The sequence below is a fragment of the Pyxicephalus adspersus genome, chromosome 8 (assembly GCF_032062135.1).
Source record: "Pyxicephalus adspersus chromosome 8, UCB_Pads_2.0, whole genome shotgun sequence".
In the NCBI taxonomy this organism is placed as follows: Eukaryota; Metazoa; Chordata; class Amphibia; order Anura; family Pyxicephalidae; genus Pyxicephalus; species Pyxicephalus adspersus.
The window spans coordinates 28,086,638-28,104,622 of record NC_092865.1 but is presented as its reverse complement, the minus strand read 5'-3'; the positions used below and the strand labels follow the sequence as shown (position 1 = coordinate 28,104,622).

Below are 17,985 nucleotides of genomic sequence, written 5' to 3'. Positions count from 1 at the left end.
TCATTGGTGAAAATACAGTATAACCGTACTTACATTTGTTTTTTACAATACTTGAGCTGGACATTTTTATTTAAAAAACGTTTTTATTATAAAAAAAAAACTGGAATTTTATTTATGAATGGGAATATTTAATTTAAAATCAAGAACAGGAAATTTGAAATAATACAACACTTCACATTCAGTAATTCCAATAAGTAAAATTGTTTGATCCTTTCTGCTGATACCAACTGCTGGTAAAAATCGAGCAATTACCTAACATCAAAGTATATGGGCACGGGTTGTTAGTCTTTTGGCAGAAATTGTTTAATATATGAAGGCTCCTTTGTCAAAGAATTCTGTTTGCTGAAATGAGCTTTTACAACTTTATAAGGTTTGGAATACTTTAGAGATGATGTTTCAAAAGAGATGAAACAGAATATTCTCGATTTTATTATAATAATTTGGGGGCATTGTGTATCCTGTTAACTAATAATATAATGGGAAATTAGTCTAATATATTCAGATGGATGGGAGCTCTCTGCTATTATTTCTGTTCAGATAAGAGACAGATAATGAAATGTTTCTTACAATGTCATACAACTCACATGGCAAGATCATTGCTTGGTGCAGTTGGATAAGGAATCAATTATATGCTGTGCATTGCATGTCTTATCTAGATATGCAGGGATTTTGATTTTCTTGACTAGTTATATACCCGAGATAAAGTGTGATTGGGTCTGTCCTACTTTCTGCCATCTTCAGACAACAAAGACATTGACATAGACAAATATAGGCTCAAGCAATCAGAGTATGGATGTTAATAAAAAGATACTTTTAGTGGTCAGATGATTCCTACATACCTATAGGCCTATGGCTTTTTTAGTTGGCCATGTACCTTGGCCAAGGTCATGTCTAAGGTTACCTCCCCACCATAGTGAATGCTTTGCCAATAAAAATATTTTACTGTCAGGGAGGAACCAAAAGTTTGAAGCTCTTTCAAATGCCCCTTAGCCAAGTCTAATCAGGGATAGGATCAACTAGGATAGATTTTCACAGCTAATCATTATTTTTCTCTGTAATGTCAGTCAGCACCTGCAGCACTCCCTTCTTCACAATTACAACTAAGCAAGTTCATCCAATGCAACCAGGTATAATGGTAATCCATTGGAATGCTCTTTTGGCAGCCAGAGTAAACATTTTTGGCTGCTGTTGTCAAATGTTTTAGGCAGCAGGGACATTTTTGGATAGTTTGATGCTCCAAGCAAGACAATGCCGGTGGCCCAATACTTTTGTTTTGTGAAAGGTTATTGGCATTGGTTAACAATTTTTGATAATGAGTAAGTTCTGCTAACAATTTACTTGTATAGTCACTGCATCTGTGTGGCACTCACACAATACTATCTGTCCAGTCCAGAAGTCTTAAGCTGCGTACACACCTTCAATTTTTCTCGTTGGAAAGGATCTTTCACGATCCTTTCCAACGAGAAAAGACTGCACGATGCATGAACGATGCTGTACATACAGCACCGTTCATGCTCTATGGAGAGGGGAGGGGGAGAGCGACGGAGCGGCACCCTGCTGCGCGCTCTCCCCTTCCCTTTCATTAGGATCGGTCGTCGTCCATCGTCCATGGATCCGCCAGGACGGTCGTCCGCGGCTAGTTGCGCACCGGCTGTACACACGGCAGATTTTCGCCCGATAATTGGCCGATACCGATTATCGGGCGAGAAAAATTTGCCGTGTGTACGCAGCTTTACAGTCTCAGTCCCTTCCTGTGCAGTAAGCTAAGGTCACTGCACGTGGGCCCAAAAGTACCAGTAGAAGCAAGCCAGCAGACTGGCCTGTGAGAACTTTTTCTTCTAATAAATATTCTTCTATTTGGCTGGGCCTTTTGCAGCTCTTCAGTGCACTAGCTACATCAAATTCAGAAAGTTGCAAGATATTAACTTATACTGTGCCAACAATATATAAAACTGCCAAACCTGTTAATCTGCTTTTTTTAAAATCTACACATTACTTTTTCTGCTCTGTGTTTTGATGTAAAAAATTTTTCACAGCACATTCTATTGAGATTGTGACAATCTTTTTGCTCATCACAACTGTACCATTGTAATTGTCCAAAAAAATTACCAAAAAAAAACATATATATATATATATATATATATATATATATATATATATATATATATATAATCTTTTTTTTAACAGACATAAAACACATAGCTATTGAGTAAAGTAGTTCTTTTAACTTAAAGCAGAGTGCTGCATTTGGACAAATCTATGCAACCAGCTCAACATGAAAGCTGCAATTTAGCAAGTTGAATGAAGGCGTTCTGGGTCACTTCATTATTTTACAGCTGCCAGAGTCATTTAAATCAGTCACATTCTGTATAGATTTCCAGAGAGTCAAAAGACAACTTAAGTGGCACACTAAAGCCTCCTACACTGGAATGAATATAACGATGACCTGTACCCATTGTAGATGAAAGAATTTTGAATAGAGTCTCCAGAGAGCTGGCATGGATTTTCTTGGCTATGCGTGTAGGGTATGATATATTTGTTTACAAGCGACTGTTGTACTTTGTCTTGGCAATAAAATCATTTCCCCATATTTTCAATTATCTGCCTCCCTGTGCTGCTATTTCATGGTGCCACTAAGAAGTGGAAACAATGCAAGATCGCCTGCTGATAGGGAAAGAGCTAGATGAACATGACAAGGGAGGACAAGCAAGCCAAGGAATTAATTGTTTACTTTCTGATTAGAGAGAACACGCCTGAATGAGTTTAACTTAACTTCCTGCTCTTAATTTAGAAGCAATTACTAGCTGTTTATTTGTGCATAAAAGAGGAAAGCAAGAGAGGAAAATACCTAAGGTTTGATGTACACAACAAGACCACCCATTACTTCTGGTAGAAACAACAGGGAATACAAAATATGATATAAAGTAGTGAAGCCAGGGAAGATACCCAAAAATGAGATATGATACTGTAGAAGAGGCAAGTTAAACTGGTGTTTTTTGGGAAACAATGGCTGTATTAGTTCTTTTCAGCCCAATGTGAATAAAGGGTTTACAACTGACTAAAGGCACCAGCTGTTCTCCGATTGATAAAGGGTATCTTTTTTCCCTAGTACTTTAGGAAATGTTTTAAGGCCCCTTTCTCTGACATGAAACAGTGTACAGCTATAAATTAGTTTAGCTCTCACATCCGTACACCCTTATAGTCTAGAGTATTTTTCTGCTGTGGGTCTTTTTTATTTGCCTTTGTCTTTACTAAAGCCGCATACACACGTGCAATTCTTGTCTTTGGAAAGGATCTTTCACGATCCCTTCCAACGATAAGAACCGCACGATGCATGAACGAGTGCTGTACATACAGCACCATTCTGCTCTATGGAGAGGGGAGGGGGAGAGCGACAGAGCTGCACCCTGCTGCGCACTCTCCCCCTTCCCTTGCATTAGGATCGCTCGACGTTCATCGTTCGTGGATCCGCCAGGACAGATCCACAGACGATGAACGACGCGGGCTGTACACATGCCAGATTCTCGCCCGATACCCAGCCGAAGCCGATTATCGGGCGAGAAAAATTTGTACATAGCTTAAAAAATACAAACTAAAGTTTTCCTAATTATAAATGCTAATGGCCAGTGAAGTCTTTTCTGTCAAATATGTTTCCATTGACCTTGCAACTCTTGCCTGTCAATTCAAAAGTCTTGGCACAATTGTGTTCTGGAGCAAAGTAACTTCAGGGCATCTCCCAGACCCAGTCAATGAAGTTGTCCAAAAAGTGGAACCCTGAAGACTAAGTGAAGATGGAAGCAACGGCAACACAGGGCAGCACACTTAGCACTGCATGTTTACTTGGTTCCTTTTTTTATGACAAAAATCTTTCAGCCCAATATTCTTTACTGGTCAAGGGGGCAAATGTCTCCCTGTCCAATAGTCTAGTGATCCCCTGGCCGCTGATGTTCCCAGGTGACCATCCATCATGTTGAAAAGTCTATATATTTCTATAGAGGGGCACTTATGGGAAACCTATTTAGATGCTCCACTTATTATTTGCTCTCGTAGAAAATTGGTGGGTATAAAATTACACAGTGCCAGATGGTCTGTATATGCAATTAAATTTCCAACTGTTTTTTGTTCCCCCACCATTCCACATATTTATCAGAGCTACAGAAAAACTTGAAACGTGTCTTGTAATGATTAGACAAATCTATTTAGGATTAGGCCACCCAAAATTTGGCCAGACTAGTTAGGAGTTTTTGGAGATAAAAAAAGAGTTTTTCTGAAAAATATGGATTTGTAGTTGTCTACTTGTGCCAACCCTTAGTATGTGATCCTGTTTACTAGGCAGGGTAGGTTGTTCTCCAAGCTAGGTGAATTATTCCCTACATAGTGATAATTCACTCTGTAAGTGAATGAAGGAAGGCCTACTGACTACCCATCCAATCATATGTAAGCAAAAAAAAATTACGTTTCCCTGCATAGGTTTGGAATGTCTTTGCAAAGTGCATTTTCACCACATTCACAAAGCCCCAAAAGTTCATCCACCCCATTTTCACACTATTAGATGATTTGTATAATGGCATGAACTGCAACACAAGACAATAAACACAAATATAACAACATAGGATCTTATAATATGTTGATATATACCATATAAAACTACTGACCTCCATATAATTGTTAAAAAGACGCAAAACCTGGTCAGTAAAAGTAAAAACGTTTCTCCAGTCAAAGTTTGGATGTCCATCTGGTCTTGAGTCAGGATGCCCATTATACAGAAAATTGATGATATCATCAGCACTTATTCCATTGTCCCCAAGCTGTCTGTTGAGAAAATCGCTCACTGTTGGGTTTTTAATGGTATCCTAAACCAAAAAATATATAAATATGAAATAATTAAAGTAAACATAAATGATCAAACTTACTTTATTTCAGTTAATTAACTACTTAGCTAGTATGTACCATTTATCTGTTACAAATTATAGCAGTTAATCAAAATATTTTCCTACTGATGATACTTTGTATTTTCCTTTTAAATGGTACAACACATATTACAATGAATAAACATAAAACCACAGTATCATTCAAAGTCTGCAATGGAACAGGTGATTTTAATAGATAATCTGTGAACCTCAGCAATGCATCCAGGTTCACTGAGCATAGAACTTGTCATCAGATGACCAACTTTACTTCCAGGTCAATGACCCCTGAGCCAAATGTAACTGCATGACTAACTTTCTTTTTAACATAGTGAACTACAATCACCTGCAATTAGACTGCATATCTTTTTAAAATCATTTTTAAGTTCATAAGGTTTCAGTAAAAGAAAAGTAAAATTTGAAAGAAAACTGAAAAAATTTTATGCAGGGGATATTGTAAAAGGACCATACAGGAAATACCATGAAGGTATGAAGATAAGTTTTATACCTATGACCACTCATATACTGTACAACAGTGTTATCATTTGTTATAGCATGGATAAAGTCAAAACACGTCCATGTGACTGATGTTTGAGCTTGGAGGTTCACATACCCGAATTACATTCATCTGGACATTGTTTTGAAAGAAGTTCCACAATTGGGGTCCCAATTCCTCCCAGGCCTTTCCCATTTGTCTTAGCCGCTCTAACTGTTCAAAAGTTGTGTTTGCCTGTAGATAGAAACATGGAGGAGGTCAGTAATAGTATCTCTCAAAAGAATATTTTTTTACAAGATTTATTTAATTAGGCAGATACTAAAGTCAAAGTGCAGAACCTCAATGTCGTGGTTTACTATAAATGACAACCTTTTGCACACCATTGTTATGCTGCATTTTTAAATAGACTGATTGGTTTTCTGATCTGGTTTTACATCATTTTTAAAGGATACCTGTACTAAGAAATAGAATACGATTATCAATGCCATATGGAAATATTAGTTACCAGACTATTAGTGTGCATGACATGGTACTAATTATGTAATCAAACCCTTGTATCAACCTAAGCATTAGACATAAATAAATATATATATATATATATATATATATATATATATATATATAGACACATTTGCACACTGTATTTTGTATGCCTTATATACTATTTACACTATATACATACAGCCTATGAAAACTAAAATCATTTGTTTGGGCCAAGAAGTGCACCTTGATTAATGCAATCTCAACACATAAATAACCAAGACTTCCAAGCATAACCTAAACCTAAATGATAGACTCTCTAGACCTATAGACTCTCTGACTCCCTTCCTTCCTTTTTTAATCCTTTCATCATTAACCTTTGTCCTCAATAGAGACAAAACACAAACATGATACTCAGTGTCAATTTATTAAGACAATTATAAAAAACTCACGGGGAACTCACATACAACAGTGCTCCATAAAACACAATAAAAACAGCATTGGTATCCAGGCATTTTAACCAATGTACATGCATTGCATTCCCAGTAATGTCACTCTTTTGCTCAACATGTAAAAGCTAAGCTTAGGTAGGTTTCGTTATGTAGTTAGCTTATAAAATTGTTCACCTGGCTGTCCATGGTCCATTGGCACAGAACAAGCATACAACAGGTGAAGACAGCAACCCTGGCCTATATACTGTGACCCAAAAGTCATTGGATCAACATTGAATGCTAGCATTTTGAAAATTGGAGTATGACATTGACAGGTTCTTCATTTGCTACTGCAAATGGCCATGGCCACGGTGTTATAGAAGGCTTTGGGTGATGGGCAGCATGTAATCTCCCCCTTTGTGCTTATCATAGGTAGGTCAGTAAATAGTAAATATACACACACCAAGAATTATGCAAAGACTTATATAAATATAGCAATACTTGAGAAGAGCTCAGTCACAACCAATAGGGGACACTGTAAGCACAGGACCTATGAAAAAAACCTAGCTTTTATAGCATTACAATTCTTACACTGTAACCCAGACAGATGTAAATGTAAAATCTGACACAAAAGAGTTATACTCTTGCATTGTTATTACTGACCTAAACATTGAGAAGTCTTTCAAAGAAAACATTCTATGGTAAGTCACGGCTGACTAGGTACATTGAAAAATTAGCCTATGGGATACCAAGGGATGGTGCGGTTTGAACTATGTTATATTAACAACATAAAGATGCCTTACGCGCTTAAGAATTTCACGAACAGCCGGAGAATCTGGGGTGTAGAGGATTTTTCCCATCAGCAAAGGTTTCATCGCACTCCAAGCTATTTTTGTTGCGGGGTTAGACTCCATAGTCTGCATCAATGCATTGCAAAATGGAGCTGTGAATTCAAGAACATGTATCAGAAAAGGATAAATATACAGTGCACATACATTTGAGCAACTTCTAGAAAAGATAGAAATATTCTGAAATCAGTAAAAGAAAATTGATTAAACAACAAAGTCAAAACAATAAATTTGTAACTGTTTGCAAATAGTTGTTTTATCTTCTAAGAGTTATAGTGTAGTGTATTGTCACCGTACAACAGGAAAAGTGTAGCTGGTGGGATTTCCAGTGAAAATGAAGGACATAAATCATGGGAAACAGATGCAGTCACCATCATGCAAGACTTGGAAAAATGCAATAAGCTACATTTTTGCTTTTGAGTTTACAAAACAATTTTTTCATATTTAAAAATCTTTTGCATCTGTTTTACATGAATCATCTTAAAACTGTAGGAAAAAAGCAGCTGCAGGCTGCAACACATATAAGGAAATCTATAATGTTGAACATGGTGATACCATGGATACATCTTGGTTTCCTAATAAACTACAAGCAAAATAGGAAAGTGACAGGGGCCTCAGTGCTGCTTATTATTGTTGTATATAAGACAAGTTTACTTGTTTTTTCTGATTTAAATGAATAGCATGTGTTGCAAAGGATACATGTGTTGTCAGAAAATGTGAAAGATTTTCTATATGTAGGTGTTTGGACAAGCAGTCGGAGATCTAAGGCTGCTGGGCAAGTTTGGACGCACATGCAACCAATTTTCACATTTAGAAAACAGTTGTGGTGATTGATGTGGAGCGCTGTAAATCTATAGTCTTAGACTTTCAGATATGAAGGCATCATAATGTTTTAAAAATAAAGACCTCTGTAAATATACCTCCAACGAATTTTGAGGTTCCTCCCTTTTTCTTTATGGTTTTGGTTGTTTTATAAGGTGAAGGATGAAAGTGTCTGCTGAGTGTTGGAGGCTCTAGGTGGTCTGAGCTGAGTGATTATACTCTATTCTTTGCTATAAATTTGGCAACCAAAGCCCTGAGAAGGGAGAGACCCCGAAAGCTTATATGATGCATTGATTCCAACAGGTTTTACCCAACCATTATTCAAGTGCCTTTATACCTGAAAATTTGGGACAATTGAGTTATGAGACAGTAAGTACTCTGAGGGCTCTCCATGAGTCACGCAGCCAGAGGGAAACCTACCTGAGAACTCCTAATCCACATCAGCATGAAATCCAAAATGATTTGTGTACTTCAAAGATTTAGTGCAAATTTATTGCAGTTAACAAATTCAATTCCAATATTTATAGAACAAGACAGCATTAGAATAAAAGTGATAATCATATCTTTACTGCCAGATAAAGTGATAGAAAAATATCTCTTATCTCCATATAAACACAACAACCTATGCAGGCATCTCTGATTAACTGATTTTGGAGTGGGGTAAAGAATAGAACTGGGTTTAAATAGAAGTGTTCATAGAAATAACATGCACAACTACAAAATGACATCTGCTTTTGTTTTCTCATGTCTATGGCCAGCCTAAGGATTCTAAAGCATTAGCACTGGTTTAGGTGTGCTTATCTCTTGTTTAGATTTCACTGTTATAAAAAACATTACATCAGTTACAGTGTCATTTATAGTACCACAAGACCACTTACTCGTTGTCTTGTCGTATAAATAATAGGTTTCCTTCTTAGTTGAGTTCACTCCAAGAAAAGCTTTGTAGTTATTATCCTCATACCAGTTAAAAGAAAACACTCTTGCACCACCACCCTCTGGATAACCACAAAATAGGTCTGACAGAGAATCCATAAGTTGACTAAAGGTTGATGGTCCTCCCTCTTGAAGAATAGGCTGTATAACCCAAAGTAAATCCTGAATACTTTGCTTTTGTAATAACTGCAACAAGAAAACAAGTGATTAGTAGGCCTCACAAATCAAACATAGAACTTTATAAAAAGAACAATAAAGTATTAGTATAGCATATGCAGCACATAAAGGACAATAAGTAATGGGTTAAACCAGTACTGGCCAAGGTTGGGGGGAGTCAGTAATAGGGCTGGGTGAAATTCAGGGGAATATCTAAAGATTTCAGTAAAATTTAGCCACTGTCACAAAACATTTTGGCGTTAAAGTGGAAGTTCTGCTATAAAAACTTGCAGTCAGGCGGGATTTTGTTTGCAGAAGTGACAGGTCCTTACTACAATAAAACATACTTACCTGCCTATTCACTACCTGTTCAAAAACACCGAACTGTGCATGCAAGGATATGCCAGGTATCGAGGCTTCCCCTTAGGCTGCATAAACCCCTGCACACCTGCACGGGAGTTACAATATTTTGGTCTGGCCAATCAAGATGGCTGAAGATCAAAATTCTTGTAAAGAACTGAGTGAAGATGGTGGCGTCCACAACTTAACAGGGACAGGTATTTAAAAAGAGTGAGTGTCCCTTCTGCAATAAAGGGCCTGCCTGGAAACACTTTTTGAATAGTAGGGGTCTACTTTAATAGATAAAGCAAATAAAAGTGGCTTTTAATTTCCAAGCAAATCCTTTAAGCTATCCTAATACTAAAAAATGGGTCGTCATTAGCCCTATTTTATGTTTTCTGGCTTAAAAAATATATGTAAAAAAAAAATAATAACATAAAATCTTGAAAGTGACAGTTCATAAAATCTATTCAAATAAAAGACACAAGATATATAAAAATACTAAATAAATTAAACTACTTTAAAAGCGGTCCGAAAAGAAAAACACACTACTAAAAGAAAAAAAATGCCTAAGCAGCTTAATGGGCAAAACTGATGGTTTTTCCTTAAGGCAAAATAAATGTAAATTAAATCATGCAGTTTATCTTTAAGGTCATGTGATACTAAAGCTCGACTCAAAACCTACCGGTATTTTGTTTTAAATAATATAGGTAAGGGCTAAAGCTTTTGTGAGTCTTGTATTGCCATCTGTGCCCTATTAGGTAAATTCCCTTCTTTCTCCAGCTAGGAAATAGGCAAAACCCATTTTTATTTAGTTAGGAAGGAGCATTGTTGTTTTTATTACTCCCAGTGCCTTTCTGTCCCTGGGACACCTGTGACCCCCCATTTTTGTATGGGATTTAAGAGACAAGAAATGAGATAAAAACAAATTAACACACATTAAAGTCACTTTTTAATGGGACGCTGCTCTTATAAAACAGTCCATTTTATTTCTACAGGATCTTAGTATGCGCTGATATGTGACACTAGATCTTTACTGGCAAGACTGAAAACATAGTGAGAGGTTGCAGCTGTCCACCCAGATTTATATATTTTGAAGGTAAAGGGGAGGGGGACTGGATGACTTTCTCATGAAACCTGTGCATGCACTTTAAAAAAAAAGGCCTCATCAACCTCTGTAGCTCCAGGCATTGTGGAGCAGATCACCTTCAAAGTGCATCTGGCCTTAGCACTCTGCTTTCCCTTTCTTCCCATGCTGCTGCTCTGGAGATACATTGGAGATTAAATGTCTGTAAGGCTGCCAGATCACAGGGAAGAACTGCTTAAAAGGAAACAGAAAATTTTCAGTTTTTTTTAGGGTAAATTCATCCTCGATTTAGCTATAAAGGTTAGTGCAGACTTGTTTTAAAGCTCATTACTCAGTAAGCTGTTTCTTTTCCAAATTTCCCAATCCAGTATATTAGAATAGTGACCCTAAATCTAACATTATACAAGATTAAAATAGTATTTTATTTACTTACTTCTCTCAGTGATTCTGAGACATTAGATGCAACCTTCCCCCAGAATTTCAGATCTATTCCATGGGAACTGCCATCTATAACAGTTGGAAGCTGCCAAAAAAGAGAGAAGGAAAAAAGGATCAAATCATTTGGATCCAATGCAAGACCAATTCACACTAGCATTGTTTGTTGTCGTTTAATACCCTACATGCATTGCATTACATAAATGGGCTGCCTAATGCACAACAGACCACACATTGTGCATGCAGCATTTTTGCTTACACAGTGAATTTCTATGCTCAATACTGCAATGGCAAGGTACATTGGGGTGCCTCATCAAAACCAACATGTGGTATTGCAGGCCACTGATGTTAAATGACTCTGAATGGGCTGCTAATGCACAAAAAATGTAACTGCACTATTTTTCCCACTGCAGTGCACCACAGCTAAGGTGCAGGTGTGTTGGTTTATTAAATGTCCCCACCATTAGGGTAAAGTATGCATTACTGTAATGCAAAGCTAGGAAGCTGGCTTAATGCTTTGTGAATTTGATAAGTAAACCCTGTGAATTAAATCACGTCTTAAATTGATGGATCATATTTTGTCAGATCCACTTGCCTATACAACATCCTAGCGGGGTATTCTGTTACAGCATTATTAAAATCTCATATCTCTAATGGTACCCAGAAAGGTTTCAGTAGCTGTACCCCAAGGATGGCACCGAACACTGGTGTATTGCTTCGGAAAACAAATCTATCCTAAAGAAAAAATTCTCTGTAGACATTTTTGATGGACAGCTTCCTAAGCAACAGGTTATTCAACCTTGTGTTTTAGAAAATGTTATTGCTACTACTAGACCATTGCTGGTACAGAGTCACACACAAGGTGCCAGTGATTTGTAATCTGATGGAAGGTATGCCTCCAAACTGTCTGTGAGCCACAGCAAAACATAATCAGTCGCTTTATCCCAGGAAACAATGCACTCTTTTTATTTTCTTGGCACTTTGCAAACATTTTCAAATATTGTGCAATGTTTAAAGCAAACATAATAAACCTGTAAAGTTCTTCCTCAACATGCATCACGTGCGACACAGTATCATTCATAAAATGAAAACAAAACTGGCTAGTTTATCCACAGTGCTTACATATTCAATAAACGACAATAAAACTTGGATCATATAACTGATTGTTCTCAGATAAGAATTGAGCTCAATTGATTTAATATATACATATATATATATATATATATATATATATATATATATATATATATATATATAATACATATATATATAACAGTAATTACCTCTGGTAAGATCACCATGATTTTTACAAGATTTAGCTCTTACAATTGTCTCAGCGGTGGTTGAAACATATATTACCCTTGTACTATGCTTTTTATTACTAAAAAGATGTTAAAAGTATAATCACTTAAAATGTTGCATATAATTATACTTGGAGCTCAAATCCTACAAATTTTTGGCAATTGTGTGGTTTAAACACCTTGTACAAAGCTTATGATTCTGCAGACTGAAGGTTCCTAAATCCACTTTTTAGAGTCTCTCTGTAATGAAATGTTGCACGTACAGTAGATAATTGTTACATGCCCAATTCAGCTTATCCCAGTATTATTGAATGAACTTTCATGTAATTGCATCATTCCAGCCTGCCTAATCAAGATGGCCAAAGATAAGGAACCTGAAAGAGTATTTAAAAAATGTGATCCTTTATTAATATCCAGAGACAGGTATGCAATTTAGTGTCACGTCCACAACTTTAGAACTTTAAAGGCACTTACTGTTATAATATAGTAATATTATATATAATAATAATACTTACTGTTATAATATAATATATAATAGTGCGTATTACACACTGTTTTCAAAAGTAAAAACATATTGTATTTAAATTTGAAAAAAGGAATATACTATTCATAAAATATTTAAAAAATGTGATCAGGCAGGTAAAGTAATTTTATTACAGACATTGCTTGTCCCTTCTATAAAAGGATCTTTGTCTGAATGCTAATTTTATGTTTTTAAGCATCTGACTCTATAAGCCAGGAGTCGTCCAACTCCGGCCTTTAGGCCAGATACGGCCTAGCCAGTAGTTCGTTCCGGCCTAACGCCCCCTGGTCGATCCGGCCATCAGGGGATTGGTAAGGGGGTGTTAGTGGCTCAGTGGCTCCCCTATTTACTTTGGCCAGTGTTGATACTTCCGCTGCTGCGGTAAATAGGGAAGACTCCCTGAAGGGAAATCTCTCTCCGCCGCAATGCATACAGAGGAGAGGGATTTCACTTCAGGGGGCATTCCCTGGTGATGGGTGGAGCCATTGGGGCGGATCAGCCTAGTGTGCTCTGGCCCACCCCATAAATGGTTCTACACTGCGTGCTGCATACATGCAGCACTGAAGGCTAAAAAATCTCTACTTTCTGGTATTTTTTTTATTTTTGGGGTTTGTTCTGCATTATGATTTGCATCTGACACAGGGATTTTTGTTCAGTTAATCATACTACATCTGATTCTGTCTCCTATATTTTATAGTGGTATTGGTAGAAAGAAGGGTACTAACTGTTTAGATTGTAGGTTTTCATAACGCTGCTTTAGTTTCAGGCAGAGGCTTGCAGGCTAAATGAACTGCCTAGGATATCTCTCAAATTTGCCTACTTGTTGATATTTTGGTCATACTGTATTTGAGTGACAGTCCATATCCTTGTTTAAGTGGTGGTGTTGCTATCTGCACCAACCAAAGCCTGCAAGGAGAGTAGCAAGGCTAGTGGAAGAGTTAGTTGGAGTGATAATAACAAAGCAATGCAAAAACAAGTGTTCATGATCTTTAAGGTCAAATATTCAAAAAAAATTATTAATACCCCCATACACCAGCTATTTAAGTAGCTGGAATGTGACTTTTAAGACTAATACACCAATAACAAAAATATTTATTCCTTTTTAAATGCATTTCACTTTAAACCATTTTCCTGATATGCATACCGTGGCTGCACTGAGCCTTTTTCCTGGAACATGCACAGCATAGAGGCCAGCTGTAATAACATGAGTGTTCCAGACAGAGGCTCACTTTACTAGCTACAGCTGAGCAAACCAGATATGGAGCCTTCAGATCACATGGCTTGTTCTCCACTCTGCAGGTACCAATGTGACTTGTTCTGTCCTGTGCCAAGAAAAACCTACTTCCCATTTCCTATCAAAAGATTGTCTAGAAACATTCGCTGTTTTCACTGGACACTTTGTATGGAACGCATAAATATTTCACTTAACTGAGAAATAAAAGCCTTAAATATGTCACTCATAAACAGAAAGTACACATTTGGTTATTAGAGTTACGATTATCAAATAGAGTTAACCACTATAATCTGGGTAATTCACCCATTAAAATTCAATGGTTTAGATAATCATTTTTCACAAACATCCTCCACCGGGCCATTCTTCAAGACAAACTTGTATACATTTTTTCCAGAAAATATTATATTGAAAAGTTAATTAATGATTGTTTTAAAGTCTTCGGGCATATTAAAAAAGGCTCATATACTTTTAAGAATATTTAATCCTAATCTATAATCTGTAACATCATAATTTTAAGAATATCCTTTTATGTTTCCAAATGTTTGCATGTATTTATTTACATGAGTGAAGCCATTTTATCCATTACAAATGTGAGCTGTGCTCAGTAATGCTGCATAGTGAATGCACTGTTATTTTTCTTTGTTAAATCAGGATTAAATCCTGTTTAACAATTTTTTTCCCTCAATTGCAGTATGATTTTATATTAGGATGATATTAGCTGAGAAATCCCGTTATGGCCATACTTTTATTTATAAGTGTCTTTATGGTGCAGTGAAAGAAAAGAACAATATGGGGGAAAGGCTGACCATGTCTAGTTATATACTGCAAGAACAGGGCAGGGTTGTCAAACTTGGATGCTTACTGTACATTGCAGACATATTTAGACAATTTAGCAACTGCCATAACAAGAAAGTAAAGGTAAATGTTAATACAATGTTTCTATACCTAAAAATCTGCTTCTATAAGGTTAACTGGACTACATACCAATAGTGCAATACTGCACAAAATGTAACAAAAGCATCAAAAATTACCTTCAGGAAAATGTTACAACTATTTAAATGGCAAAAAGTTGATTTATCATGACATAGAAGTAATAGTTTACAGGGTACATTTAGCATTAGTGATTATTTAGGATAGTGCTACTAGATTCCAATCGAAATTGAAATGTCAGTATTAACTGAATGTAAAATCTCTTCATTTCCTTTTAGGGCCATAGCAACTAAACCAGTAAAAATAGACCATTGTGGTCTATTTTGCTGAATTTGACATTTTTTGTACCTCATGCATTAAGGAACATTGCAAAGCCTGGTAAAACGAATCATCCTGGACTTAATCTATGTTTTTAATCTACTTGTAATTCTCACTTGCCCTGGTTTTGTCAACCAATTAACCTTGGTATTTGTTACCAATGTTAAAAGAACCATTATTATTTTAAGTTCAAAACGGGTTGAACCCTAATTAAAGGTTTTTCTCAAGAACTTGCTTAAGATCCTAACTGTCAGTAATACAGACAAATTATTGCATGGCCCCTTATTCTTTCAAAGTAAAACTATGTACCCTGCAAGAGAACAATTTAACACATTCTTCTTCAGCTGATGGCAGGTTCTTATTTTGCCCACTTCAAAACAAAGCAGTTTCAAGGAGAATCCTCAACATTTAACACTTCTAGATATATCAGATCTTTATATCCTCAGCTGTGTGTTGTGGCTCCAGAAGGTCCTTCTGGATGGAGGAACTGGTAAATTTATAAAAGAATGCAATAAGTCTGTAGAAAAGATTTTGCCTAGGTCACATATGAGATGAGATAGATGAGTGCTATTTAGCTTGTAATCATGAATTAATGAAAGCAAAGCAAAGGTCCACTTAAAAGTGGAAAAGTTGAGCTAACCTTAAGTTTTGTTTACACCAATAAATAAATGGATTTGTGGATATTTTCCAACATCATACCAGGTTTTCAGAAAGTGGATACTAGAAATGCATTTGTGGATAACACTTAAAGCTGAACTCTGGCCAAAACATTTTTCTAGTTTTGAAAAAAAGTAAAAGGTTAGAACATTTGGTATGAATCAAAAAATGAAAAAGTTATGGAAAAATTTTACTGTTGTCAGTAGGAACGGACTGTAAGGAATCTCTTCCACCTTTACCCTCACTTTTGGGAGATTTTCAAAACATGAGGTGAAAGGAAATCTCTTCAACGAGATGCAGAGAGCAATAAAGTTCACTATGCCAAAGCTTTAAACTCAATTAGTTACATAGCAGTCCACCAGTGATTCAGGAAAAAGCTCCCCTTTCCTACGGTGAGTACAAGGATATTTTGGAGACTGTAACTCCACCCTTTTTAAATAAGAAACAAGACGTAAAACATTTTGTATTGTGTATATATCAGTCTTATCTTAATTAGAAGAACTACCTGTTGGAATAGGATACCCTCAAGGTTCCAGTACCATTAATTTATGTTAATTCTCCCAAGGTGACAGGCATGAACTTCCAGCATACAAAGTACTATTCACCCATTATTTATGTGTAAAAAAGTATTACCGATACATATCAATAGGTCTTACATGTACCATATCCCTAATATTCGTAGATAGTTCTAAACAAAGTTATTGGTGCAAAAGTACATTCAGTGTTTGTCAGCCATTAGAGTCTAATTGGTGTTTTTTAGGACTAGGTAGTGTACTGGTAGTCTGCTGGAAACCCTAATCCCAAGAAACTGATGTCCCCCATATATGGCTTTAATATTTCTACAAAACTGTGACGAAAGATGGATAATAAGTGACACACTGTTATAAGGTACATAAATGAAATAATTGACAATTGTATATTTATATATATATATAGGCTTGTAAATATATATATGTGCTAATATGAAGATTTGTCCTATTATAAATGCATCAAGTTATGTGAAACGTGTTAAAGAACACATGTTGTACTAAGAACAAAAATTTAATATCATGGCCCCGTAAGTGATTGGATTCATATGTATGTTCATATAAACTTGTGATTTTATCTTTTGTACTGAAAAAGTCCCATTAACATTGTTTGGAACTGGGATTCTTCCCTCATACATTTCAATGTTCTTCTGACACCACACACAAAGCATTACAAATTAAGGCCAAACCCTTCTCCAATTCTCCAGGTAAAGAATGAAATGTGATCCAGATACATTAGGGGAACTTACAATTTCAAAGAGTTTGAAAAAGTCAATGCTGGCATACAGGACATCCTCAATCCTCTGTAACCTCTGCTGAGACAAGACACACATAGCATTGCGGACCGTATGCATTCCTCTGCGGCTGGTGAAGATAATGAACCGTTCCAAAAGAGTCTGGCTGCAAGCTATGTCTTTTAGGGCCAGGTCAGGTATTCCAGAGGCGAACTGAAATAAGAAGAGCACAAACCAAACATCACTCATCTTGATTAAAATAGACTTGCTATTGAACAACACTACTTGGAGAAAATGCTTGTCTTAGACACAAACCAAAAAAGACCAAGATATGAGGATAATGAAAGATGGTTAATTTTAGGAGATTTTCAATAAGGTCGCACAATGGTCAAAGCAGAGCTAGGGACAATATACAAAGGCAGCCTTTATATACTCAAAGTTCAGGAATATACTGGTGAGCTAATTGGCTTTTGGATACATAAGTGTTGGTCTGCATCATCTCCTGACAATCTACTTTTGTAACTTACCTTTTGTAAAAAAAAAAAAAACACTGGACCCCTACTACAATCCAGTCAGTCTTCATATACAGTGATGAATCTGCCATGATTTTTACCTTTTTTAAACTTCCAAGTGTTGCATCAAAGGTTAGATCCTTGATGATGGGGAATCAATCCACTGCTTGTACATCAAAAGCAGCTACTTGGCTCTCCAAAAGTCCAACACATCATCTAAAGGTTATCAACAGCTTTTCTTCGAGAGCAAAAGCACCTTTGAATGTAATAGTGTTTGATTGATGCAACCAAGGATTGGATGTTCAATTGGTTTTT

At 36.3% G+C, this 17,985-nt stretch overlaps 1 protein-coding gene across 5 annotated transcripts in view; it reads right to left on the bottom strand.

The window, feature by feature from the left end:
* Positions 1–17,985, bottom strand: part of ABCA4 (ATP binding cassette subfamily A member 4) — a 122,193-nt gene that overhangs the window by 66,010 nt on the left and 38,198 nt on the right. For all 5 annotated transcript variants that reach the window (XR_011921922.1, XM_072419855.1, XM_072419856.1 and 2 more), the window contains exons 7-12: positions 17,174–17,371; positions 10,933–11,022; positions 8,863–9,103; positions 7,118–7,257; positions 5,521–5,637; positions 4,656–4,853 (exon numbers count right to left, since the gene is read on the bottom strand). Coding sequence is in view for 4 of the 5 variants with exons in the window: in XM_072419855.1 (XP_072275956.1) it covers positions 4,656–4,853; positions 5,521–5,637; positions 7,118–7,257; positions 8,863–9,103; positions 10,933–11,022; positions 17,174–17,371 (984 nt within the window). In the remaining variant the exon portion in view is untranslated. The remainder of the gene's footprint in view (positions 1–4,655; positions 4,854–5,520; positions 5,638–7,117; positions 7,258–8,862; positions 9,104–10,932; positions 11,023–17,173; positions 17,372–17,985) is intronic.